This window comes from Danio rerio, chromosome 13 (genome assembly GCF_049306965.1).
Source record: "Danio rerio strain Tuebingen ecotype United States chromosome 13, GRCz12tu, whole genome shotgun sequence".
Classification (NCBI taxonomy): Eukaryota; Metazoa; Chordata; class Actinopteri; order Cypriniformes; family Danionidae; genus Danio; species Danio rerio.
Window position 1 is genome coordinate 13,483,106 of NC_133188.1, and position 27,452 is coordinate 13,510,557.

General features: G+C 35.3%; 1 protein-coding gene and 1 long non-coding RNA gene across 10 annotated transcripts in view; one reads left to right on the forward strand and one right to left on the reverse strand.

Annotated features, from left to right (window-relative positions):
* The window catches only part of letm1 (leucine zipper-EF-hand containing transmembrane protein 1), a 68,928-nt gene extending 44,557 nt beyond the window's left edge, over positions 1–24,371 (forward strand). For 2 of the 9 annotated variants that reach the window (XM_009307182.4, XM_073919888.1), the window contains exons 9-15: positions 1,289–1,462; positions 1,550–1,675; positions 3,902–3,934; positions 12,527–12,661; positions 15,507–15,700; positions 17,931–18,069; positions 20,895–24,371. In XM_009307182.4, coding sequence (XP_009305457.1) covers positions 1,289–1,462; positions 1,550–1,675; positions 3,902–3,934; positions 12,527–12,661; positions 15,507–15,700; positions 17,931–18,069; positions 20,895–21,047 — 954 coding nt within the window. In that variant the 3' untranslated portion in view covers positions 21,048–24,371. 9 annotated transcript variants of the gene reach the window in all.
* On the reverse strand, positions 21,621–25,121 carry LOC141377153 (uncharacterized). Its single transcript, XR_012389212.1, has 2 exons — positions 23,394–25,121; positions 21,621–22,706 (listed from the first exon to the last, which is right to left on the reverse strand). It is a non-coding gene; the product is annotated as an uncharacterized lncRNA (long non-coding RNA).
* Between the last annotated feature and the right edge of the window lie 2,331 nt (positions 25,122–27,452).

Genomic DNA, 27,452 nt, shown 5'->3' on the forward strand with positions numbered 1-27,452 from the left:
TACAGCCAGTAATTCAGCGGGTGAGCATAAACCCCATATGAGAGTATAATGCACGTCAGACAGTTCATCTGCTGGATCTCATCTCACTATAGTTGTTAAACGTGATATTGAATTCATCTTGTTGTTTTGGCTGAGTGCAAAGATAAGCTTATATATTAATTTATGTAACTACGTACACTGATTTTGCATATTGACTGATTGCTTACATTTATCATATAAATTTATTGTACGTTATACTGTTATAATGGCCATTATTGATTATTAAAACTGATATTCTGCAAAAGAGACGGGGTAAAGTTTGTTCTTTTCAAAGAGAATGAAAGGAGGCAGTTATATTTAAGCCCTGTTTTGTTATAAATATGCAGAGTGAAGATGATGCTCATATAAATATGCAGCTACACGAGGCTGTTTGGTGTCTGTTAATCATAATATCAAAATGAAACAAATTTGACTTATATTATGTTTTCGTTGTTTAGATAGTGAAACAGCAAGCAGGATGAGGTGAAAGAGGTTATAAAGTACACTGTTCCCTTTGAAGATTTACCCATGGATCAGCAGGCAGTTTTTGTTAAGTTTATTACTGAATATAAGCAGAGTGAATAGTGTGTTGAATAAGCTAAATTGGCTGTAGTGTATGAGTGTGTGTGAATGTGTGTGTATGGGTGATTTCCAATATTGGGTTGTGGCTGGAAATGCATCTGCTGCATAAAACATGCTGGAATGGTTGGCAGTTCATTCCACTGCGGCAACCCCTGATAAATAATGGACATATGCGAAGAAAAATAAATGAATGAATAGTGTATTTTTTAGAACTCAACAAATATCTTTATGGACAGCATACAGAAATTAAATTATTTTTTAAAGTTATTTTTATAATTAAAGTTTGTATTTATTTATTTATTTCATATATATGGCTTTTGTGTTTTATAAAATATGAGTTTATTAAAATACTGGACGTGCATAGATAGATAGCATTTTGATTGAATGTAGTGGGCCGCTCTGGCCCAAAATGCCAAGCTGATTTTTTGCCCCAGTCCAGCCCTGGCAACAACTGTTGTATGTTAGATGGCAAGGCAATGAGTTTTATTTTACTTTAATTCATATTTTGAATAAAACCAGAACCCTGTGCTAATGTCAGCCACCATTTGATCCTAATTTTTTTTGCAGACCATAAAAAAATGTGACTCAAACTCCAGAACGTAAAAGGGGTAAAAATAATTTTGGTATGCTTAGGAGCACTTCAGATATTCCTACTGAAATGAGTGTGTGTTCGCTTGTGCATTCACAGGCTAAAGAGGCACAGGTGAAAGTAGCAGAGCTAGACTTCTCTAAAGTGGATAACAAGACCAAGCTGGAGACCACGCTGCAGGAAGAGGCGGCCATCAGACAGGAGAACAGAGAGCGAGAGCTGGAGAGACTGGCTGATGCTGCAGAGAAAGCAAAGGAGCAGACACAGTCACAGGTCAATACAGTCAGACAGTGATGTCTGCGGCATACCGGTAGTGTAGATGAACTCTTTCTGGAAGCTTTTTTTTTAATGTGTCGTCAGGAGGCTGAGGTGCTGGAGGTGGAAGGAGAACGACGGGTGGATGCAGAACACGCTCTGTCCAGTGTAGATGTGGCCATCCATTCAGAAACACTACGAGACACTGCACCAGTGCTGGAGGGAATTAAGGTAAGAAAAAACACGCTTAAATGTTTTGATTTAAGTCTGTACAAACTCTGATGATGATTTGTTAACACTTTCTAATAACTACATTAGCATAAAATTAAACTAAATACACTTCTGTTTGTTCAAATGATTACTCCATACCATGACATTTGGAATAAACTTTAAATTGTGCACTATTGTTCAATATTTGGGTTGAGATAATTATATATATATATATATATATATATATATATATATATATATATATATATATATATATATATATATATATACAGGGCTTGACATTAATATCAAATGCGGGTATACTTCAGCTGTGGGTTAGACAGACACTCCCACTAGCCACTTTGGGCAGTTGAAAATAATTATAAAATTGTAGTTTTCTTAAAAGCAGGGTTCGGCAATAAGGATAACCCAATGTGCGTGCAAATTAGGGATGGCCGATGTCGACCAATTTGGCATTGTGTGATGTCTGATGTGAAACATTGCGATGGACAATGGCATCGTCATCATGTGAAGAGCGAGTGATCGAGCGGGGGGTAAACCGCGCAACGTGCCTGAAGAGCGAGGAGGGATCCGGGGGTGAGAAGGGTGCTTGACTTATTCGAGAACCGGTAGGGAGACGTGTGATTTCCGGGAGATTATCACTCGTTTGCGGGCATTATGAGACCCGCAAATGCATAGATACTCCCACTGCTCTGCTCTTTGTCTCTGGAGCTCAAAGGAGCACATGCTGTGTGTGTGTTTGGCTCTGCAATGAGCAATACTTGTGTCTGTGTGTGGATACGTGATGTGCGTTTTCAGCGGACAGAGGACTGTTCAGAAATGCTAAGTAAAACACTGTATGGGTGTGGATGTGGATCATTTTTGTTTTAAAATGCCATTTTAACACTAAGACGTATGAGTGTAAACAGGGTCTGAGTGTGTATTTATCGCGAGCAGGTTTGCAACCGGCGCGGAGCATCGGCGATACCGGCTCAGCATCGTGTTGTCTATTGGCATTGGCGATGGACGATGGCATCGTCTATCGACCCGACCCTAGTGCAAAAGCGATCTTAGCATCGAGAAGCAGCATGACTCACAAAATTGTTTGCGCGAGCAAAAGAAAGCAGGTGAATACCGAATGAGAGGATGATCACTCGCGCTAACAGCTGATGTGATGCATGCGACTGTTTAAATGCGTGCACGCTCCTGTTTCCTTGGGTGACGCAATTGTGCCTGAAAACACAGCTGGTGTGATTGGTTCTCTTTCAAATAAACTAAACAAAATGTTATTCTCATGCACCTACAGTCTTGCTGCTTTCAAGACCTTCAGATTTGTCTTTTTGTAAGCGGCACCAGTTGCTTTCACTTTAACTATTATTTGAACAGATTATTAATTGACCTGTGCATTAATCATGTGCATGTGATCATCCTTTCAATATCACACACAGTATGTTTTTTACCTGTTTTTTTTTTTTTGCTTAGTTATTTTTGTTAATATGGTTTAATTATAATTTTTTTACAATAACGTTGCTTTAATGGGAGATTAGCTCCCCATTTTTGTGTAGTGATCTGGTACCTTTAGCCAGGACGGATTATGGTGCATGTTTTAGTTACATGACAATAATTATTTTTTTTAATGTCAATTGTTTTTCTTTTTTTTTTTTTAAAGAAATGTTTTGTTTAATAAAAAGTATAGTATATAGCAATATTTTGCTTGTTTGGATGCATTTAAAACCTGTGGCTAAGGAATAATTAATTATTTAAGTTTGGTGTGGTCAGAGATAAATTTAGTAAATCCTTAGTTTTGAGCTCTGAAAAGTGAAATAAAAACAAATTGTAATATGACACTATGAAACCATGACCCATTTGCTCATGTTCATTGAGCAAGCTCACACAAAAAGTGAAATGAATGAAGAAACATGTTGACATAACACAAAATCTAAATCAAGTAAATGTAGCATGTTAAAGTCATATTTATGCATGTAAAATAATTCGTCCCAACAACAAAGTTGTGGATAGTGAAAATGCTGAGTGGCTAGTAATGTTGGAAAACAACTTATCAAAAACGTTAATGTCAAGCCCTGATTTTATATATATTTATGATTTTGATGATGATTTTGAGTGTTGCATTGATCCATTTCTGTCATGTTAATGTAGAACAGGATTTTGTGCTGACATGTCACAGGAATGACTTTGTCTGTTTCTGTGTGTTGTCGTGTGCATCATTTTGCGTGTTTATTTCTTCAGTTCGAGCAGTGGCAGAGGTATCTGCGCATTCAGGTTAGATGCAGAACTGATCCTCACGTCACCACACTGATGCTCTGCTCTCATAGTCACTTTTATTTGTGCTTTTCTCTCATTTACATTTTCAGAAAAGGTTCTGTTGGCATATGATTAGGTTATATTTAGCACAACAGACACAAACACAACATGGGCTCATGGAAAGTACGTGCTTCGCTCTACATTTTTGTGAAACTGCAAAAACGTACACTGTAAAAAATGCTGGGTCCCATGCAATTCCTTCATGTTGTCCAAACACAAGTTAAGTGGATTGAACATAAGGGGCCCTATCATACAACCGGTGTAGTGTGGCGCAAGGCGTGGCGCAGTAGTCTTTTGGTAGTTTCAGCTTGGCGCAAGAGTCGTTTTGAGGCGTTGCGCTACGCTGTTTAAATAGCAAATGCATTAGTGCTCATTTGTGCGCCCATAGGCGTTCTGGTCTAAAAAGGGAGGCGTTCTGAGGCGGACCACTGGTGCGTTGCTATTTTGAGAATCTCTAATAGATTTTTCATTAGACCAAAACTAACCCAGTCTAAACTCTTACGCACTGCTTAATACGCACAAGAGAGCAATAGGCAAACATCTTTACATATGAAAAAATGTAAATATTAAGGATATATATATATATAGGATATAATAAGAATAGATATAGAATATAAACATAAAGGATTAAAATATAACAAAACATTATTTTCTAGCCTACATAAATATGAAAAATCACTGCTTTTATGTCTTCATCTCGGGAGGCTTTTTCAGTTCATTCATAACAATTTGCTTTTGTATAATGTTATTATTATTAGCCGTATTATTTATTATATCCATATTTATATTTGTTTTATTAAAAACAAGCTTAGATTTGCCCACCTGTCAGGTTTTAGACCATATGGGGCACAGCATGTGTTTTAGGATATAACTCAGGTTTTTGAGCACATTTTGCTATCATTATTCATTTATTCGTTTGCTGGAAATTAGAACTGAATTTAGAAATAGTTTTGAAACGAATATTTGCGCTTAACAAACAAAAGTATTTATTTATAGACTAATTGATGTCTGTGCGTAAAGGTTTCTCTATCCAAGAGCGAAAGTGAAAGGGATCCATTATCTCTCATTCTCATGCAGTAGATGCTCTGTTTAACAGTTTTCTGTTAAAAACTGTTAACTGTTTGCTTGTGAAATGCTCATTTTTTCCACTTAGACTTACTTTGCGTCCTGTAAATAGCGAATGCGCTCTTGGCACAACGCAGCTGACTCTTAAAGGGAATGGGAGATGAGACTCTAATTGGTTTATTCTCAAAACACACCTATAACTCATTAAGAAAATAAACTCAACCCTTTTAGACCATGCGCCGCGGCGCAAGGCAGATTTCCCGTCCTTAAATTAGCAAAAACGCGTCCTGACACGCCCTGAAAATGTTTGCGCCCTGCGTTTTGCGCTCTGCGCATGGACCGTCAAAACATGGGCATGGAGCCCAAAACAATTGAGTTGTCCTGAAATAACTCAAGAGTTGTGTTAATACAGCTCATTTTAAATAAGTAGTTTGAACAAGCAGCAACAATGTTTTGGCTGTACTTAAACATGCTTATTGTCACAGTGATGATATTAACAGGGACATATTATTGACAAAAAACATTATTTTTGTGCAGCTCTTTGTACTGCATCTAAAAATACCTCAAAAGAACTTCGTTTATAATTTTAAATTGAATAAGTTTGGAATTTTATACTTCGGACAACGTTTGCGGCAGGAAACTGTCACTTTGTAGAGTGTTCTACTTGTGATGAAGATCCAGTGAATTTCAGCTCCACAAACGAGAAACAAGCAGTGTAAAATTAATGTTAAACTATGTGGTTGTAGTGCAGTTTTCTTTTATGTTTGCTTTTGAAAACATTATTTGTTGATTTTAGAGAAGGGTTTAGGTCTGGGGTTCACTTGTGATCTAAAAGCTCTGCTTTCTCTTGAATGTGTACAAGAAAGACTTTCATTTGAAACAACATACATCAAAACATACCTTAAGTTATGTTTTTCACATTAACAAAAATGTAAAAAAAAAAAAAAATTCACCAAAAAACCCCAAAACAGCGCCCTTGAATGGACTTGTCTTCTGAAACGTGCAAAAAAACATAACTGGAGCAACTCTTTTTATGCTTCACAAAAATGTATGCTGAGGCATGTATTTCCAATGAGCTTGGACCTCACAAACATTATTATATATTAATGTTATTATAATAAACAAATTATAATGTGAATATTTTGATTTGAAGAGCAGATTTTGGTGTGGTTTGGTGCCTGCATCCTCCTTCCAACTTCAATCCTCAACTCTCTACCCCTGTATGAGTTTGTGTGAGTCTGTAGGACAGTGTAAAATGCAGAAGCCCACCAGAGGCTTTCTCAATCAGCCCTATAATGTGTTTCTGTTGGTTATAGTAACCTTTTTGACTTTTGTTGGAAACCTTTCCTTCCTCTGACTGATCCTTTAATAAAAGAGCAACCAGTGTATATGTGTCAGTGTTGGGGAGTAACAGAAGTGAGACAGTAATTCAAATTTTCAAATCAGTATTGATTTTCTGTAATAACATTATTTACATTATTGTTTAGAAGTTGTGGGCAGTAAGATTTGTTTTTACTTTCTTTAATCAAAGGTGCATTAATATGCTAAAAAAAGAAATGGTAATTAAATTTAGTAAAGATGTTTATAATGAATATTATAAAACATTCAAATCAGTTCAAATAAAGCAAAATATCTAATAAAATAATTGAAATAAGTTTAAAATAAAGGCTGTGTTTTGAATTTTATATTAATATTCAAAGAATTTTGAAAAAGTATTTTAAAACTTTAGAACAACACTTTGGGCCCTATTATACAACTGCAAGACATGTATTGCACGTGTTGTTGCTATTTTCCGATCCACTGTAACAGTAATTTTCATGTTTTGCGTTACGTTGTTTAAATAACAAATATATTTGTGCCACTTTGTCAGAGGTGTGGACTCGAGTCATGTGACTTGGACTCGAGTCAGACTCGAGTCATGAATTTGATGACTTCAGACTCGACTTGACAAAATATGAAAAGACTTGCAACTCGACTTGGACTTGAACATAAATGACTCGGACTTTCACTTGGACTTGCGCCTATTGACTTGTAAAGACTTGCTACTTTCTATAAAAAGCCCAAAGATAAAAAGTATGTTGACACGGAGCGCTCTATCTCTCTGTGTGTGTGTGTGTGAGACAGAAAGCATGCGCGCATACTTTCGACCACTAGCGCTTTGTGGCGCACTTCCGTGTTTTTGCCCCAGCGGGAAATTTGAAGATGCCATTTTCATTCTGACTCAGAGAGTGAAATAAACACATCCGCGATCTACTCCTTTTGTTTTATTCAGCGGATTTACAACATCTGTCAAAGGTAAGATACTTAACTACTCGCAATGTGTTACTGTTGTGCAAAAGCATTATTTTACTGTTGTGCATAAGTCAATGAACTTCAGTTTTTTTAACCAAACTTACCCTCTCGTCATTTATTTCACATAATTATGAATGAACATGGCTGTAATTTATGTTTTTGCACTTGGTCGTTTGTGTCAATGCGCATATTATGTTTTATTTTTGTGTATTGCCCATCCTCTGACAGTATTTTCTAACTATTTAATTAGTAGTAATAATAATTACATGCCATAATAACTAGATATATATAATTTATTTTTAAAGCTCTTAAAACTGTGAAAAAAGTGTTTTGTTATTTTTTGGTAACATTTTGCAATAAGGTTTTTTTTAGTTAATCTATGTACTAACATAAACTAATAATGAACTATACTTTTAAACCTTTATTAATTATAGTTTAACATTTACTATTGCATAATTACAATTTAAAGGTATGCTTGTTAACATTAATGTTAATGCACTGTGATTTAACAAAGGTTAACCAATAATTTTATTTCCATTAATTAATGAATACTGTAATGATTTGTAACTGTACTTCACTGCATTGTTTGTTCACATTAGTACATAGATAAACTTAATTAATTAATACAACCTTATTGTAAAGTGTTACCTTTTTCATATTTTGGATTGATACTATTAATTTTATTTAGTATTTAAAACCTTAAAAGTATTTGTATTATTGTTGATGTTATGCCTCTTAGCAATATTTTATTCCTCTATATGGTTTTTAATTAATTTTTTATTGCGAGATTGTAATGTAATGCATCTATATTGTTGAATTTCTGTTTGTTTGTTTTTCTGTATTTCCCCCTCTATATTTAAGGCTTATCTACTATTTTTAAGGTACTTAAAACCAACCATCTAATAAAAAATACAATTGATAATCACATTTCGTTTCATGAGTGTCTATGTTCCTGTTTTGTAGGACTCTTATTTTAACAGATTTCATTGGAAAACACTTGACTGATCATTCAATTAAAGTTTTACCTTTATTATTCCATCACTCAATGAGATCATTTAATTGTGAGTTGAATTACTCCATTTGTAATTGTTTTTAAATAAACTAAAAACGAAGACTTGTTTTATTCAGTTTGTTGAATTTGAACTCTACTTTACATATTAAAATATATTTAAAACCACTATGAATGTATTTAAACTAATATTTAAATTTATATAACTGTTTCACTGTGGGTATTTCTATTTTAATTTATTTAGCACATTTATTGCCTATTCAAACATGAAAACAAGTTTTAGATAATTTGTGGCTCTAATAAATTGTTAAACATTACAATATCCCTGCAGAAAAATCCAGCTTAAACCAGCCTAGGCTGGTAAGCTGGCTTTAGCTGGTCGACCAGGCTGGTTTTAGAGGGGTTTTGGTAATTTCTAGGCTGGTTTCCAGCCATTTCCAGCCTGGTCTTAGCTGGTCAGGCTGGAAACTGAACTGAGCTAAACTGAACTGAACTGAACTTAAACACTAAAACCTGAACCACACTGTTCCAGTTACTGAACCACACTGTTCCAGTTACTATGACCATTTATGTGAAGCTGCTTTGACACAATCTACATTGTAAAAGCGCTATACAAATAAAGCTGAATTGAATTGAATTGACCAGCAAAATCCAGCTAAAACCAGCTTGACCAGCCTGGTTTAAGCTGGACATAGCTGGTTTTGGCTGGGCTCCCAGCCTGGCTAGGCTGGTCAAGCTGGTTTTAGCTGGTCATCTCCCAGCCTGCCCAGATAAGACTAGGCTGAAAATGGCTGGAAACCAGCCTGGAAATGACCAAAACCCCTCTAAAACCAGCCTGGTCGACCAGCTAAAACCAGCCTAGGCTGGTTCAAGCTGTTTTTTTCAGTAGGGATTTTTGACAAAATGGTCTAAAATGATAGTTTACAAGTGCCTAAGTGGGATTTGAACCCCGTTCTTTATGAAAAGAAAGAAAAATCTGATTGGCTCTGACATTACTTTCACCAGTGGGCAGGTACTTCAATCTGATTGGCTGGTCTCTCGTGCACGTATTCAGTCTCACTGCGTTTGCTTGACTTTTGTCCACACTGGCGCCTCAAACCTTTCCTGCTTTTGCTCTCCAGAGATCCTCCTGGTAAATTGATTATTCCAGAATGTTAATATGGTTTATATATTGCTACACTATTTAGTAACAATACATTAAAAACTATGAGGTTAAGGTAAATTCTATAATAAATGCTAGTGTTTTTGAGAATAAGGTATACTGCCTATGTTTAAGCCTAGTATTATTTACAAGTTGTTAATGAATGCTTCAGCATACTGTAGTATTAAGAATAGTGAACTGATAAAATACAGAGTGTAGTTTTTCTACAGTAAAGTGTGGTGAATTGTAGTATAATATACCCTATATTGTAAAAAACTACAGCACTGGGTAATTTGTTTATATTACACTTGTGTTACCAAAGCAACTATAATATGACCCCAACAAATTAATTAAAGTACTTTACTATAGTACTGTTCAAAACACTGTCCATGCCAATAGATGTGTTCAGGGGCCCTGTGGAACAGCTTTTCCTCAAAATGAAGAGGATGACATGGAAAATGTCCTCCACAATCTCATAAATAATGTGGAAGACAGCAGAGACGTGTTCATTTTATTTTAGTTGCCATGATAAAATGGGATTGATAGTGAGATTTATTTAAAGAGTGAATAGTACAGTAGGCTATAATACCTAATCAAGTTTTTCCTTATTTTTATCACAGTTACATTTCTGCTTGCATTAGTTATATTTTTGTTTAAATGTTTTTTTTTATTTGATTAGTATGGTACACCTTTCGGATGATTAATAAATGTTTGTAAAACAAAATACATTCTTTACATCCAACATCTATTCTCTGTGTCTTTAAGTGTTTGTAACTGGAAATATCTCATCATAAAACATACAGCCAAAATTTTATGGTTTATTAGATTAAAAATTTAATATGTAAGTCTATTTTAGTATTTTGGTTTTTGTTAATAAATAGTCCCTCAATATAAATCATATAAAAAAGCACGAAAGGAAGAGGAAACACAAGACTCAAAATCTGTATATAATCTCTGAGAGCACGCAGGAAAATGTGTGCGTGAGCAGTGCATATTTGAGAGCGAGAAAATTTGCGCGTGAGCAGCGTATATTTCAGAGCTCGCAAGCAGTTTTGTCCACAGAGGAAATCGGTGCACGAGCGTCACACAAGGTAGAGATCAAAGTTCTTCATTGTTATGTGAAAAAAACAACGTTAATGTTTGTATAAAGTAGCCAACTTCATTTAGAATATGTGCCACAATTTTACATTGCATTTTATGTAGTTTTAGTTAATCACAAGTTGATCACAGAAGACATAACATAGCACAACTAAACTTAATGAACTAGACAGCAGTAGACCTGCAATTTCTGTGTGATGTGAGGCAAAATGGACTCTATTGTAGTGGAACTCGTTCTTGTGCAATGTGCTGTGTAGACAAGATGCAGCACTGTTTAGCACTTTTTCAGAAAATTACATTTGTGTTTTTATATATCTGAGCAATGTTCTTTCATAAAAAAAGGTTTGTTTAATAAATACAGATCTTACAACCATACATAATCTGTTTACAGTTCATTTTTCTGTTAAAAAGACTCGAAAAGACTCGAAAATCAAACAATAGGACTTTGGACTTGACTTGAGACTTGTTGCCTTTGACTTGGGACTTGACTCGGGACTTGCCTGTCTTGACTCGGGACTTGACTCGGGACTTGAGGGCAATGAATTGAGACTTACTTGTGACTTGCCAAACAATGACTTGGTCCCACCTCTGCACTTTGTGTCCTCATGGGTGTGCTGGTCTAAAAAGAAAGTGTGGTAAGGTGCATTGTTGGTGCGTTGCCATTTTGAGAAACTAAAAAAGACTGTGCCATTGATCAACTAAAAGCTGGTGTCAAATCCAGCACATAGTGTGTCAGTTATGCCCCTGTGCAGGTACAAATGTTTACACATTGCTTAATACACACAAGATGTACAGCAATACACAAATATATTTATACATGAAAAATATGAAGGATTAAAATGTTACAAAAATTATAATTTTCTACATAAATTTAGAAACCTCTACCTCCGTGCCTCATCACAGGGGACTTTTTAAAAAAATTGCATTTGTATAATATTATTATTAGCAGCATTATTTATTATATGCACATTTATATTTGTTTTTAATAAAAACAAGTTTAAATTTTTCCACCTGCCGGGTTTTAGAGACAAATGCATCACCATGTGGGGCAAAAGAATAGGATGGGTGTTTGGACATAACAAATTTTTTGACCACACTTCGTTATTACTGTTCATTTGTTCGTTTTCTGAAAATTAAAACTGAATTTAGAAATGCTTTTTAAACAAATCTTTGCGCTTAACAAACAAAATTAAATATGTAGGTTAATGGATGTCTTCAGTGGAGTGTGTAAAACACTCTTTCCTTACTTCACGAAAGTGAAGGAAGTGAAGTAAAGTTTGTCACTTTGCTAGTGACAAAGCCTGCCACGTAAATGGCAAATGCGCCATGGTATGATCAAAATGCTCAAAATGCTCAAAACACACTCATAACTCATTAAGAGAATAAGCACAACCCTGTTAGACCATGCACTGGGGAGCAGAATGTGTTTTTCAGTCCTTAAAATTACAAAAGTGGATTTGGACACCCCCTTAATGCTTTTGCACTTTAGACTTTGTGCCTAGATTGTTAAAGTAGAGCCTTTTGTTTTTATTGTCATCTTTTCAGGTGTATTTTTTTTAACAAAGTCATCATTTGATCAAATATTTGCTAAAAATAAGATAATTTCTCTTAATGACTAGGCTTACCTGTTTTTTTATTTTAAAGGGTAACTTGACTGTACAGTAACTGTTAGCTATGCACAGAAAATTTAATATGTACTTCTCTTTTTTTATGTAGAATATATATTCTAATTAGCTGTTTTTCCACTGAATGTCCTCCATTTTTGGTATATTGCCTCATTAAAACTGTTACAGACTGTGAAGCGAGCACCGAACCCCCATTTGCACCAAATGGTCAAGTCCGCCACTGCTTTAAAGGTTCCCCGACACTGCTTGTCTCATGCATGTCAATGTCTGTGCGAGTTCACAGGGGCGAGTGTTGATAGACGCTGCGTTTCATTTTTCAGGGCGAGGAGATCACTAAGGAGGAGATTGACATGCTGAGCGACGCTTGCACCAAACTGAAGGAGCAGAAGAATCTCCTCACCAAAGAGAAAGAGGAGCTAGAGGACCTGAAGGATGATGTGCAGGAGTACAGTGAGGTGTGTGAGACCAGAAGCTCAAGTGTAAAGATGCATTCTTTAGGGCTGGATGATTTATCGAAAAGAAAACAAAATTCGTAAACGATAATGAACGTAAATTCCCCAGTGATAAAGATTTCACTGGGCTCGTACGTTCATGGAAAACCTTGAAAAGTCATGGAATTTTGACATGACATTTTTCAGGCCTGGAAAAGTTTTGAAAAAAAAAGTCATGAAATTTTAAAAAGTCATATTTGTTTAACAAATATCTCTATAGTTGAATATAGATTAGTTGCCTTTACTTATTTTTTGTCCTTGACCAATCATATACTCTCACGTTATTAGTGCCATGTAAGCATTATCTAAGTATATTTTACATGGATATAAAAAATAAATAAAATAAATAAATTTAATATTTAATAAATTAATTAAAAATATAATATTTTATAATACAAATATAATAATAAACTTGAACAATAAAATATTTAATACATTTATATATGTATGAGCGATTTGGCCTCAAATTTAAAATCTTTATTAAATGAACATTCTAACTCAAATACGATCAACGAATGATTATTTTATGTCATCTATGATTATTTATTGAACTTCAACATTGAACTACTGAAATTAAAACACACATTGCCTAAAACCAACAGGCACATTTTTCTTAAAAAAACAAAAAAATAGTTAACTTGCACTTTTGCACAGTTTTTCATATTAAAAGTAGAAAATAAGCAGTATATTATTTATTATAAGGTCCCTCTTTTAAATGAAACGACTCCTGTAAATAATATTTTCAACAATGTATTTCATGGATCTACTTTAAACAAATACTTAAATGTAAATACTAATTTTATCGTAATGGAAAAAGGTGATGCAGTGGCGCAGTAGGTAGTGCTGTTGCCTCACAGCAAGATGGTCACTGGTTTGAGCCTCGGCTGGGTCAGTTGGCATCTATGTGTGAAGTTTGCATGTTCTCCCTGCGTTTGCGTCCAAAGACATGCGGTAGAGGTGAATTGGGTTGGCTAAATTGTTCGTAGTGTATGAGTATGAATGAGTGTGTGTGTGTGTGTATATGTTTCCCAGAGATGGGTTGCAGCTAGAAGGGCATCTGCTGCGTAAAATTGTGCTGGATAAGTTGGCAGTTCATTCCGCAGTGGTGACCCCGAATTAATAAAGGGACTTAGCCGAAAAGAAAGTGAATGAATGAATGGAATGGAAAATATGCCATCTCAAGGCATCTCTGCGTGGGTATATGACCGCACAAAGGTTGCGCTGTACCACACCCATGTTTTCGACGCAGAAGTTTAAATCCACTCTTAACAGAGTCGGGTCACATGACTCACACTTGGTAGGAAAAGTAACGAAAAAATTGACCCGGAAAATTTTGATCTATTATAGGTTCTTAATGTTGATTTCGATTACTTTTCGATTAATCTTCCAGCCCTAAATTAGATCATGAAAATTTACTTAAGCCTTGGAAAAGTCACGCAATTTTAGTAGGAGTGTGTGTATGAACTTTGATTTCAGGTTTAAAAAAAAAAATCCCGTTAATACTTTCCCTTTAAGACAAACTACCACTTTTAGACAGACTGAGCATGTGCGTTTCTCTCAAACGTGCAAAAAAGAGAAAGCGAGACACTCACACGTAAGATAATTGATGTGCTGCATGTAAATCAGCAGCAGTTTAAAGGCCATCCATCCATCTGCATTTTCACTTCAGAAAAATCAGTTTGAGTGAACAATGTAATTAATATTCAGAATCCTGACAGACATATATTTTATATTTTTTTTAAATGACCTTTAAAATGTCAAGTATCACTCACCCACTTTGCTTCGGCTTCTTCCCCTATATTTGAGGATTATATTATTATAATAAGTGGATAATATATAATTAAAACAAAAAAAAAAAAATCGCGACATGGTGGCTCAGTGGTTAGCACCATCGTCTTACAGCAAGAAGGTTGCTGGTTCAAGTCCCGGCTTGAGCAGTTTGTATTTCTGTGTGGATTTTGCATGTTCTATCCAAGTTCATGTGGGTTTTCTTCCGGGTGCTCCGGTGTCCCCCAACAGTCCAAAGACATGTGCTATAGGTAAATTGAACAAACCAAATTGGCCGTAGTATGGAAGGGCATCCACTGTGCAAAACATATGCTTGGTAAGTTGGCGGTTCATTCTGCTATGGCGAACCCTGATGAATAAAGAGACTTAGTTGAAGGAAAATGAATGAATAAATGAATTAAACAATCGTTCAAAAATAGAAATTGAGGTATGTGCTTTGATATTAGGTCATATTGTCTAGCACTACACTGTAAAAAAAAATGTTGCTGCCTATTTTTTGTTGTTGTTGTGACAAAGGAACTTTTATAGTCATCTCAACTTACGTTAGTCAAACTGACTAAAACTATTAAGTTAAACTTTATATAACTAAATTAGGGGCTGCACGATGGCGCAGTGGGGTCGCTAGGGTTTCCTCTGGGTGTTCTGGTTTCCCCCTCAGTCCAAAAGACATGTGGTATAGGTGATTTGGGTAAGCTAAATTGTCCGTAGTGAATGTGTGTATGGATGCTTCCTAGTGATGGTTGCAGCTGGAAGGGCATGCGCTACGTAAAACATATGCTGGATAAGTTGGTGGTTCATACGCTGTGCCGACCCCAGATTAATAAAGGGACTAAGCCGAAAAATAAATGAATGAATGAATGAATGAATAACTAAACAGATTGAGTTGAAAACCAATTAATTGATTTTAAAGACTCGTCTTCATGATTTGTTGATTTGTTGTACATTTTTTTATAGTGTAGGATTCATTCATTTTCATTTCTGATATAAACATTTGAATGTGTATGTGTGTGTCTCTCTACAGGACCTGGAGGAGATAAAGCGAGAGCTGTCCAAGACTGGACAGGAGAAGGCCGTGGAGGAGTCTAAAGCAAGTCAGCGACTGTCGAAGCGGGTAAACCGCATGATCGGCAGAATGGATAAGATCATCACTGAGCTGGAGAAGGACAAGATGGTGCTAGACGGACAGATGGACAGCGAAACCACACCACCAATTGGGTAAGACGCTTTGATTTGCAGTTCGTGTGGAATTAAATGTTATGGTTTCTTTCTGATGGTGCATTTGTGTCCCCACAATGAGAAGTTATAGCTGACAGTAAAATGGTGGTGGAAGAATAACTGTACAGGATGTGAACGCAAAATAAAAAAAAAAGGGTTCCCAGTCCAACTAAAACATTTTTTGTTGTTTTTTAGATTGTTCTTTGAGAAACGTAGTGACTTGCCAAGGTAAGGACAGGAGAGACTTCTCGATTTTCTTTTTGTTTGCTCATCAAAAGCATTAATAACTTAAAAATATGGACTAAACCATATTTTTTTGACAAGTTTGTAACCAAATAATAATTATTTGAGGGCGGGGTGATTTAAGTTTGATTTAATAATTTAATTCACCAGCGGTGTGCTTGTCTTTTTTTAATTATTTTTTTTTACTAGTCCTGTTTGTTTAATTAGTGTTGGTTTTTGTGGATTGAATCAGTTGTGTGATTAGGGTTGTGCTGTGAAATCGTTCATTGTTCTCAGTACTGCAAGTTAAACATGGATGACAGTTTATGGCCTATGTTTTAAACCACAAATGAGGTTTGTATTAGGGGTGTAATGGTACATAAACATAATTTTTGGTATATACTTTGTTTTGAAAGTCATGTTTTGGTATGTTTTCCGTAAAGAGAGCAGAAAATAATGCGCGAGTAATCATGAAAACATCAATTTTGATACAAACACCCACACAGTCTTATTTTTAAATGACTATTTTCCATTGGGGAGATATTTTAAGAAACTGGTCCACTCTTTTAACCAAATATTATTGTCATTTCTGTATTTCAAATATTTCACTTGTGTTGTCTTAATATCTTTAATTGAAATGCTCATCACAGTCAGTTATGTCTAAAGTAAAAGTAAACTGTTGGAGACATTATCCATGTGTAAGTAGGGCTGGGCCGATAGATGATACTACAACGAATCACAACAAAATTTATGTCAAGAACAATGATAAGCTCTGGACTTTTTTTTTTACTCTGTATTGACCTAAGAGTCAATTACACAGCAGAAATGTGCAACAATGGAAATCTAAAAATGTGTTGATATTGAATTTTTGGCCACCGAGATATAGAGATTCGAGATGAATCTAATTTTCAAGATGTATCGCATTCAATATATTCGTTTGGTATGAAATTTTCGGCCAACGAAAATGTATCGACCAAAAACATGTTATGCCATTTAATGGACCCTCTAATTTTTGTGGCTTCAGTCATTGTTGGGGTACTCTTTTCAATCTGGACGCATTAACAACTTATAGTGTTATCATTTAATATGGAAAATAATTATTGATATTGCTTTTATGCCATATCGCCCAGCCCTATCATGTGTAAGGTCTTAAAGTGACAGCAGCCACATACACCATCTACAACATCTATCAAATGCATCTTTTTTAATTGGCTCATGCCCTTTGACTTTGAAAACCTCTGTTTCAGATAAATTCTGATCTCCACAGTAGCAATCAGAATAGTGTAAATCGCCCCTTTAAAGGTGGACTGTTACAATAATTTTGCTACAAAGTATATTTAAGATAGTATACTATGTAGATCTGGTTAAGCAAGACTATTGTTAGAATTAAGGATTCTGTTTAATTTCTTTGCATGACACATTGGTGTTACAGGACAAAATGGCTGTTTTGGCATGATTTGGAATATTAAAAGACATTCTATTTACAGATGAGAGTTTTTCTGGACCATTATAAACATCACATTCTTTGCATTTTGCCATGAAAAATATCCTTCACATATTATAAAAAACAGATATCATTGTCAATGTTCTAGGTTATATATAAAAGCTGATATTTAAATTTCATTACAGGCCGTTTATACGTCTGCAATAAAAAGGAGATTCATATTTGAAAATTGATACATATAGCCCCTTTTAAAACAGCACTTTATTTGTTCAGTTTTAATATACATACCAAAACTAAACACCAATACCAAAACATTATTGGTTTGTGACATGTGCCATTACACTCCGAGCTTGTATGATTTAGTCAAAAAAATCGAAAAAATCAATGTCTCAATACAATTAGCAATGATTCCTAAAGCTCTTCCACTCACTAACATCTCTTCTGGGAACCCTGCACGCTGTCTTGGCATGCGACTTGATCAGAGAACTTACTCGTCCTCCACCATCTTACCTGTTGTCTTATCAAGTAACCGTTCCCTGTATGCAGTGTCTTTCTGTCTTACAGGGAGAATCTGATAAGCATCAACGAGCTCATTACAGTCATGAAGCAGATCCAGAACATTCCTGAACACAAGCTGCTCAGCATCGCAGATGCACTCGACGAAAACAAAGATGGCAAGATAGACATCGATGATGTCATCAAGGTAACAAGAAGTGCAGTGGAGAACAAAATTAGAGAGCAGTTTATAAATCTACATTGTCTTAGAGGAATAATGGATTCTACATTGTTCGGAATTTGAACGGAATTTAGTATGGAGCCTTTTCACATTTCTGGGTTTCTCAGTAGCAGAAGTCGCCATAGTTGGGTAAACTTCAAGCGTAGGAAATGGGAGAGTACAACAATTTTTTTTTTTACAATCCCATTTGCTGAAATAATAAAAGAAAATCACGATGATGGTGTTATAAAGACTTTCAAAAAAGGGAAAAAAATAGTGTGAGACTCATAACTGTAGCCATTAGATAGAACAATGTCAAATTTGCCTTCCATTCATAGACATGGCGTTAGAAACACCTCACGTAAACGATAATTAGTTGTTTGTAATTTGATGCAAGGATGATATGATACAAATGTACATGTTTTTTATCTAAATATTAAACATTTTCAGGAATTATAATACTTATTACCGTTAAATGCATCATAACAGTCTTGTGAAAAGGTTCCATTGTCTACGTCAGTGGTGCTCAAACTTTTTTCACCAAGTAACATCTCAGACAAAAATTGTCTCTCCAAGTACCACCATAATGACAAGTATTAAAATACAGTAGCGTAGTAGGCTTAATTAAGCACAAAGCAGCTATAGTACTGCACAGGTAAAAATGAGGCAGATTATTTCCTATTATTAAGAATATGTATTCTTGTCATCCACTTTAAACATTAACAATATCTTGAAACTAAACTGTGCTTGCAGACAAAAACAGCAAAAAAAAGTCACAGTTTAAAAACAAAATGTGCTTTTAAAAGTAATTTAAAAATGGTACTGTTGTTAAAAAGTAAAAAGAAAACTGATGTACTTGTAAAGTATTGATGTGTAGTAGCCTTTTCAGCAGAACCTGGAAATGTTACATACAGTGTTAAATACAATGCTTGACCAATTCATGTGTGGTATTCCCGTGGTTTGGTGCAAATGAGATCACATCTTATGAACCGTGGAGTTCGCGTTAACTGCGCACTGACCACTATTTTTAAGCAGACTTGGGTACAGTTCACGGTTCCTCCGTCTGCGCACAGAGGCTGACTTGGATTATATTCTACCTCTTAGCTTCAAGGATGGCAAAGTTGCTTGAGTCTATATTCTGTGTCTCGCGCCACTTGAATCACATCCAAATTAATTAGCTTAAATCTGAGGTAACAAAACTAAACCGAAAGCCGTGCACGCTGCTTTACAAAACAAATAACTTCATATACAGAAAACGTGCATTATTTTACACAACTACGAGCACACATTTGAACATATTTGTAAAAGTTAATTTACCAATGATGCAGCATAGGGAGATTCCCGAGTTTGCAGTAATTGAAATGCCAACACAACAGCACTGGTCTACAAAAGGGCTTCTCTAGCGCCTTATACTCTGGCTCTGTGCCAAGCGGACTTATTCTTAACATCTGATGACGCGATGCACTGAAGTAAACATTCAAGGCACACTAGCATAATTGTAAGCTTCAGGGAACAGCCAATGCTGTCTGATCACATGAGTATTTGCATTATCATACGCGGTAGGTTTAAAAGTGTGTTAATTTTATTATTTAGAGATTCCTCCACGTACCACTGGAAGGACGCATACGTACCACAGTTTGAGAACCACTGGTCTACACCATGCCTTTAGAGCAGGAATTAGACTTGTGTGAAAGCTAACGAGAAAATTCCTTATAACTGATGTCAAATATCAAAAAGAAAAATGTAGTTTGCTGCGGTAAGAGAAGCCACTGTGGGCTTTTTTCTTATATAATAAATTTCTTATGATTCATAGTAGTTTTGTGTGGATTTACAAAATGTATGTTCACCTTGACATTTGCATTCAAGCATTTTTATGCTTAATATTCCAAAATGTGCACAAAATAGGTAAATGGAAACAGCTAACAATCTTTTTCAGTCTCTTCCACTGGTTGTTGACTGTAGTTGGGTTTATTGAACATAACATTTTTGCCAAGAATCTTCTAGAGTTTTTCAATCAGGTTTAGATCTTGGCTGTTATCAGTCCATTTCATAATGTCAGTGCTTGCAGCATTATAGAACTGCTTGACTCAATCGCTGAATCTGAAAGTGCTCTCTAAATTTGATCATTGCTATTTTTAAGTTTCATTTGTTAATAATTTGTGTTTCAGAAAACTCATAAAATATTCCCTTAAAACTGTTGTTTTACTCATTATAGGAAAAATTTAAATCACTCAAAAAAAAAAAAAGATGCTGCACGTCCAAACTATTTTAAAATGAGTTGTTTATTTAAAATGAGATGAATCAACACAATTCTTGTTTTTTTTGGATAATTTAATTGTAAACTTGTGAACGACTTAAACTTGAAAAAACTACTTAACTTTTCAATTTGTGTTGGGACAACATGAAGGAATTGTGTGGAAACCAGCATTTTTTTAGTATAGCACTAAGCAGTTTTTATAGGTTTTATAAAGTTGATCTCCACTGTAGTGTCTTTTGATATTCTTTTTTTTGGTAACACTTTATTTTGATGGTCCATTTGAGTATTAGTAGACTGTCTGCCTAATATCTGTTGATACTGCACCTTAAACAGACATTTGACCAACTATAAGAAACTCTGCAAGTACATGTCAACTTACACTAACCCTAACCCCAACCTAGCAGTCTACTTTTAATCTATTGAGAATTAGTTGGCAGGTAGATGCAATGTAACTTAAATTCAACAAACGGACTATCTAAATAAAGTGTGACCCTTTTTTTTTCTGTTTGACTTGTATGTAAATTTTATGTTGACATTTGTCTGGTGTGTCGCTTAGGTGGTAGAGCTGATTGATAAGGAGGACATTGATATCTCCACCAACCAAGTTGCAGAGATCATGGTGATGCTACAAAAGGAGGAAAAGCTGATGGAGAAAGAGAAAGCCAAGGAGAAGGTCGAGAAGGAACAGGCAGCTAAAATCCAAAACTAGACTTACAATGTAGGAAATTGAAAGGATTCTAAAGCCAATGAAGCTTTTTTGGTCCATTAATATGTTCAGTTAGACTGAAACAAGTGCTGAGCTCTCATCCATATTAACTCATATAAAAATTTGCTTTGCTTTCTTCAAATAAGACTGAAAGTGTAAAGAATGAATTGAGAAGTTTATTTATTAGAAGAAACAAAAAAGTAAATTAGGATGGAGCCTTGCACATGATGTAAAAAAAAAAAAAAAAAGAAATGAAGACTGGTTTTTGTTTCTATGAGTTCCACTTGTTCTTTCATTTTAGGTAAATTGTGGACACTTTGTACTAATTCATAACCAAAACCAATGAATTAATTGCTTGTTTTAATTTAATTGAGGTCATTATATGGCTAAATTAAAACTAACTAGTACAACGAAGCCATGATTTAACCAAAATGAGGGAACAAATCAAGTCATATGCACAAATTCCTCTTTTATGGCGTTCCCTCATTAAATTTTGCAGAGTTTTATAAAATCAGAGAGCAATTTTGAAAGAAAATGTGTTCAAAACCTCTTGAAACTGAAGTGTGTCATTGTTGCGCGCCACTACTTGTACAAAACTTACTGCAAACTTTCTAGCAATAGCCTGAGTTTAGGGCTTAAATATTTTTGTGGCACAGAAATGATACACTTTAGCTGTAAGATGCAAAAATATACAAAACAAGAAAATATTATTCCCATAAAAATATACCCTGACAGTGATGTCATTTCCTGTGGTCTGAGGTCATTTCCTCTGTTTGCACATCACATCCTGTCATTATCATTCCACTACTCATACAGTTTTATTTACTCGTATTTTATTTCCAGTTCACAACTTTCACGAGATTCTTGAATGTTGCTCAGATGACTCTGATATCACCCTCATGTTTATTCAGTAACCAAAGAAGGTTTGTAACGCCTCATTTATACTTGTACATACACATTCAGGCCTCCAAGAACTGCAGCTTTATGTCACACAGCAAGGGACTTATCCCTTCAACACTTGAGCTTTATTCAGGGCAGTTGTTTTTGTACTCACTTCACAACGGTAGCTGAGTATTTTATTATTATTATTTTTTTAATTCGCATTTATTTTGGAATGATTTGTGCATCACATTTACATTGTGGCCTTAGCAATCAAAAATCCCTTGTCCAGAAATAAGCTCATGGGAATGTTGAATAGTTGTCGTACACTAGCAGTAAATATCTTTAGAGTGGCCATCTCTGTTAGCTAGATAAAGTGTGTTTGTCGATGTTTATACGTGTGGAAGAGCTGCTGGCTACCTGAAAGGGGTAAAAATGGAGGCCAGCGCAGACAGAATCAGGGTACGGCTTTGCTATATAGTCAGTATGTGACCTGAAGGATCACTCACTCCTTACATGGAGAGAGCGACAGCAGAGCACCTTCACTAACTGGAATGTGTGCATCTGCATGAGACGCAAACGCACACTCACTGGTAGCATAGTTTCACAGGGCACGTATGGCAGGGAATGCATCATCTTAACCCTAAACATGTCATGGTGAAGGAGCAGCATGTATAAACTCAAAATACAGTGCTGTGTCTCTGACAGGGAGTACAGTAGGTGCCTATTTCACATCGTGTCCCTTAAAGAGACAACTCAACCAAAAATGACAATTCAGCACCCCTCATATTGTTCCGAACATCTTTGACATTTGAAAAAAATAGTTCAAACGAAGAATAATACAAAATATCCCAGAATTTACTCAACTGAAAGCCATTCTAGGTGCATACATCTTTGAGATTAACATAGTCTGAATTATATTAAGGGAATAGTTAACCCTTCACCCTCCCCCCTGCATATATACAATACATAAACACGAAAACAAAAAAACAAATGAATCAATAAAAGCATTTTCACACAGTCAAGTTGTTCCAAATATTTATTAGTTTTTTGTTGAACATGAAGATATTTTGAAGAATATTGTAAACTAGTTGCCAGTGGCTTCCATTGTTAAAAAAACAGTCTGAACATTCTTTAAATTATCTTCTTTTGTTTTTGACAGAAGAAATTTATTCAGATTTGGAACAAGTGCAGGGTGAGTAAATTATCTGTGAGTTTTCATTTTTGGGTGAACAATCCCTTTAAATAACATCCTGGGTTCATCAGGCTTAACAATGAAGTGAATGGTGCCCAAGTTTTTTAAACACCAAAAAAGTGCACAGATCTATCATAAATATGGATGTTTTCTTAGAAAAGTCCATTGCTTTGTTTCCGAAGGCATTTTATTAACATTCATTATTCCCACCGGAGTCATATGGATTACTTTAATGATGGATAGATTGGCTTTTTGGACCTTTAAAACTCGGGCACCATTCACTGCTAATACAAAGCTGGGTAAAACTTTGACAGATTAATTTTTTTAATCTGTCAGAATGAAGGAAAGTGTATACACTTAGGAAGACTTTAGGGTGTTATTTGTATCTCTTAGTTAACTACATACTTAAATTTGTTAAAAGCAAAATTAGATGTTTAGCGGAATGTTCATGCTCCGTTTTCCATAAAAGAGAATGTTAGTATCAAAATGAGGGAGCCCAATTTATTTATTTTTTATATTTTTGAATGAGCTATCCTCAAACTTATAGGGACCCTTAACTAAAATAACAGTGGTTAGGCTGTAAGCTATATTCAAGAATGTGTATTAGCACATCATATCATAAAAAAGTCCATGTTTGTGTATTTATAGAGCAAGTGTTTTATGCTGATGAGAAATTGCACTAATTTTTCAGAGCTTTAATTTTCCCATTTGGCGTGTCGATGTAGACTCAGGAAGATGCATGTAATGTCTTTGCACATCAAGAGAAATTTGTTTGGAAACGCACACTTGAATATTTAAAGTGGCAGGTGGGACAAAGTGTGAATATTATACAAAGGTATTAAGATACCTTGGTAGTGTTTTGTTTTTTCAATTTTAAATTGAGCTCTTTAATTAATTTATATAAGACGGCGCTTGTGCACATACAAGTGACAACAAATGAAAGGGATTCAAAAGAGTGAGACATGATGTAATTTGCTTAAGCTAATTTAAATGGATTACATTATTTATTTTCCCCTTCAATGCATACACATTGTGTCTTTTATAGTATTTACTTGACCGTCCTGTATTTAAGTTCAGAACCTAAATACTGTTACACTAGTTAACTGAAGAATTCAAATGAGAGTGATATGTGCACAAATGTTATTGAAAAGAACTATGAAAAGAATTTTTATTCTGCTGTTCCAACAACTTATGTAATTCTACTATTTACAAACGATTGGTTTCAAGTCTAATAAAATCAAACTGGTCTCGAAGTTGTGTACTTTTTCCTTTCTTTTTCCTTTCTTCTCAAATCCATGTACATTTCATATTTTGTATATATCTTTTTATCTTTGTTTTGATGCCTTTTCATTCCCCTTTTGCATTATTCGCCACATGGTATCAGATCCAACAAATGGTAGGACTTTTAAATTCAAGCCTCACTTGAATTTTGTATAGTTCTATGATATGAAATCAAAGGGTATTGTGAATTTAGAGCTAGTTGGCCTATGGTTTTAGCTTTTACAAAATAATGGAAATATTGTAATTCAAAAATATCTTGAACAGCTTTTAAATTCAACAGAGCTCCTGCTGAAGTCAAAATAGGACAGTATGAGATGGTTTAGCCTTGTAGGAGAGTCTTCTGAAGAATTAAAGCACACTTCAACTTAACTAGATTAATATATGTAATTAAATTGCACTGAAATTTCAATTGTGCAGTGCTTTACACAATTTTTTTCAGGGTATATTTTTTATTGGGGGAAATATATATATGCTTGAACATAATATTGAATTGGAATTGAATTCTAATGAATGCCCTTTTCACTTCCTTATTGAGGATTTGAATTTGCCTTTGAGGTTTTTGCATTTGAGAGTTATTATGAGTGCCAAAATTCTAAGTTTTGAAACTCTCTTGACATTCAAATTTTTTACTTGACATGTTGATCTATGATGAGACTTTTTTGGATTATTGAGAGATGCAACCAATCCGAGATTTTAATGCTTTAATTATAGATACATTTGATAAAGCAAGTTTTCAGAGCAGTGTTTCCCAACGACAAGGGCCTCCATTGCCTATAACTATATCAAAAGTTAAGGTCCATTTCCATACTACTGTATGCATTTATCATTGTCAAAACACAAACTAATAGCTATAACTTTATTGTAGTGGTAAAGTACTTTACTGAAATACCAATTTACCCTCATTGGCCACTTTATTAGGTACACCATGTCCAACTGCTAGTTAACACAAATGTCTGATTAGCCAATCACATGGCAGCAACTCAAAGCATTTAGGCTGGTATGGTCAAGACGATCTGCTGCAGTTCAAACTGAGCATCAGAATGGGGAAGAAAGGTGAGTTAAGTGACTTTGAACGTGGCATGTTTGTTGGTGCCAGACGGGCTAGTCTTGAGTATTTTAAAAACTACTGACCAACTGGTATTTTCACGTACAACCATATCTAGGGTTTACAGAGAATGGCCAGAAAAATAGAAAATATGCAGTGAGCAGCAGTTCTGCGGGCGCAAATGCCTTGTTGATGCCAGAGGTCAGAGGAGAATGGCCAGACTCGTTGGAGCTGATAGAAGAGCAACAGTAACTCAAATAACCACTTGTTAGAATTTAGGTATGCAGAAGATCATCTCTGAATGTACAACACGTCCAACCTTGAGACAGAAAAGGTACAGCAGTGAAAAACCACACCAGATTGTGTGGGGGATCAGAATTTTTTCTTGGCCCACTTTGGTCTCTTTAGCACCAACTGAGTATCATGTCAATGCCACAGCCTACCTGAGTATTGTTGCTGACCATGTTCATCCCTTTATGACCTCAGTGTACCCATCTTCCGATGGTTATTTTAGCAGGATAACGTGCCATGTCAAAAAGCGCAAATCATCTCAGACTAGTTTCTTAAATGTGATAATGAGTTCACTGTACTCAGATGGCCTCCACAGTCACCAAATCACAGCACCTTTGGGATGTGGTGGAACAGGAGATTCACATCACGGATGTGCAGCCGACATATCTGCAGCAACTGCATGATGCTATCATGTCAGTTCTGAAGGCAAAAGGGGGTCCAACCCAGTACTAGTAAGGTGTACCTTATATATAAATAAGTGGCCGATGAGTGTACATGAACAGTTTCAGAATTGATAGAGAATTCTTTTTCAGGTTTAGAAATCACAATTTAAAATAAGCCTTTATAATAAACTATTCTCATTTTTAAAGAAGTAAATCATTGGTCGTCTTTGAGGGTGTAAAGGATTTTTTTTTCTTTTTCAGATTATTTTGTGCTTCAAAGCATAAAGATTTGTCCCTGTGGTTTTGGTCTCTTTATAAAAGAAAAGACATTAGTAGACTATTGCTGAAGTGAAAAAGTACAATTAAAAATGTAATTGAAGTTTGTTCGTATCGTTTTAAGAAGCAGAAAAATACTCTTTGATCTATATATACGCAGTTGAAGGCATAATGATTAGCTCTTCTGTGAAATTTTAATTAGTTTCCAACATTTCCCAAATTATGTTTCACAGAAGGCGACTCAGTGGCGCAGCAGGTAGTGCTTTTGCCTCACAGCTAGAAGGTCGGTGGTTCGAGCCGCGGTTGGGTCAGTTGGCGTTTCTATGTGGAGTTTGCATGTTCTCCCTGCGTTTGCGTGAGTTTCCTATGGGTGCTCCGGCCTCCCCAACAGTCCAAAGACATGCAGTACAGGTGAATTGGGTAGACTAAATTGTCCATAGTCTATGAGTGTGAATTAGTGTGTATGGATGTTTCCCAGAGATTGGTCGCGGCTGGAAGGGCATCCACTGTGTAAAACATGCTGGATAAGTTGGCGGTTCATTCCGCTGTGGCGACCCCAGATTAATAAAGGGACTAAGCCGAAAAAAAAAATGAATGAATGAATGTTTCACAGATCTTATTCCTATTTTATTCACAAGTCTTATTTATTTAAGCTTTTCAGGAATAAAAGCAGTTTTTACATTTTTAAAAAACAATTATTAATGTCAATATTATTAGCCTTCCTAGAATATCATTTGTTTTCAATTTTCCACAAAACAAACTGCTTTTTTATGACAATGGCTTGTCTAATTCAATGGTTCTCAAAGTGGGGGTCGGGACCCCCCGAGGGGTCGCGGGACAATAAAGGGGGGTCGCCTGGTGATCTATTTATTTTTATTAAACCATAAGAATAAACATATTTTATCCATAACCTGCTGAAGAGAAAAAATAGTCGTATACCATATAGTTACTATAGTAGCTTACAGTTACTACTTCTATTGGATTGCAACCCCTGGGGTAATTACATTATATTAAAGACACAGCAATAGTGTCAGATGCAGCAGATTTCATAACACCTG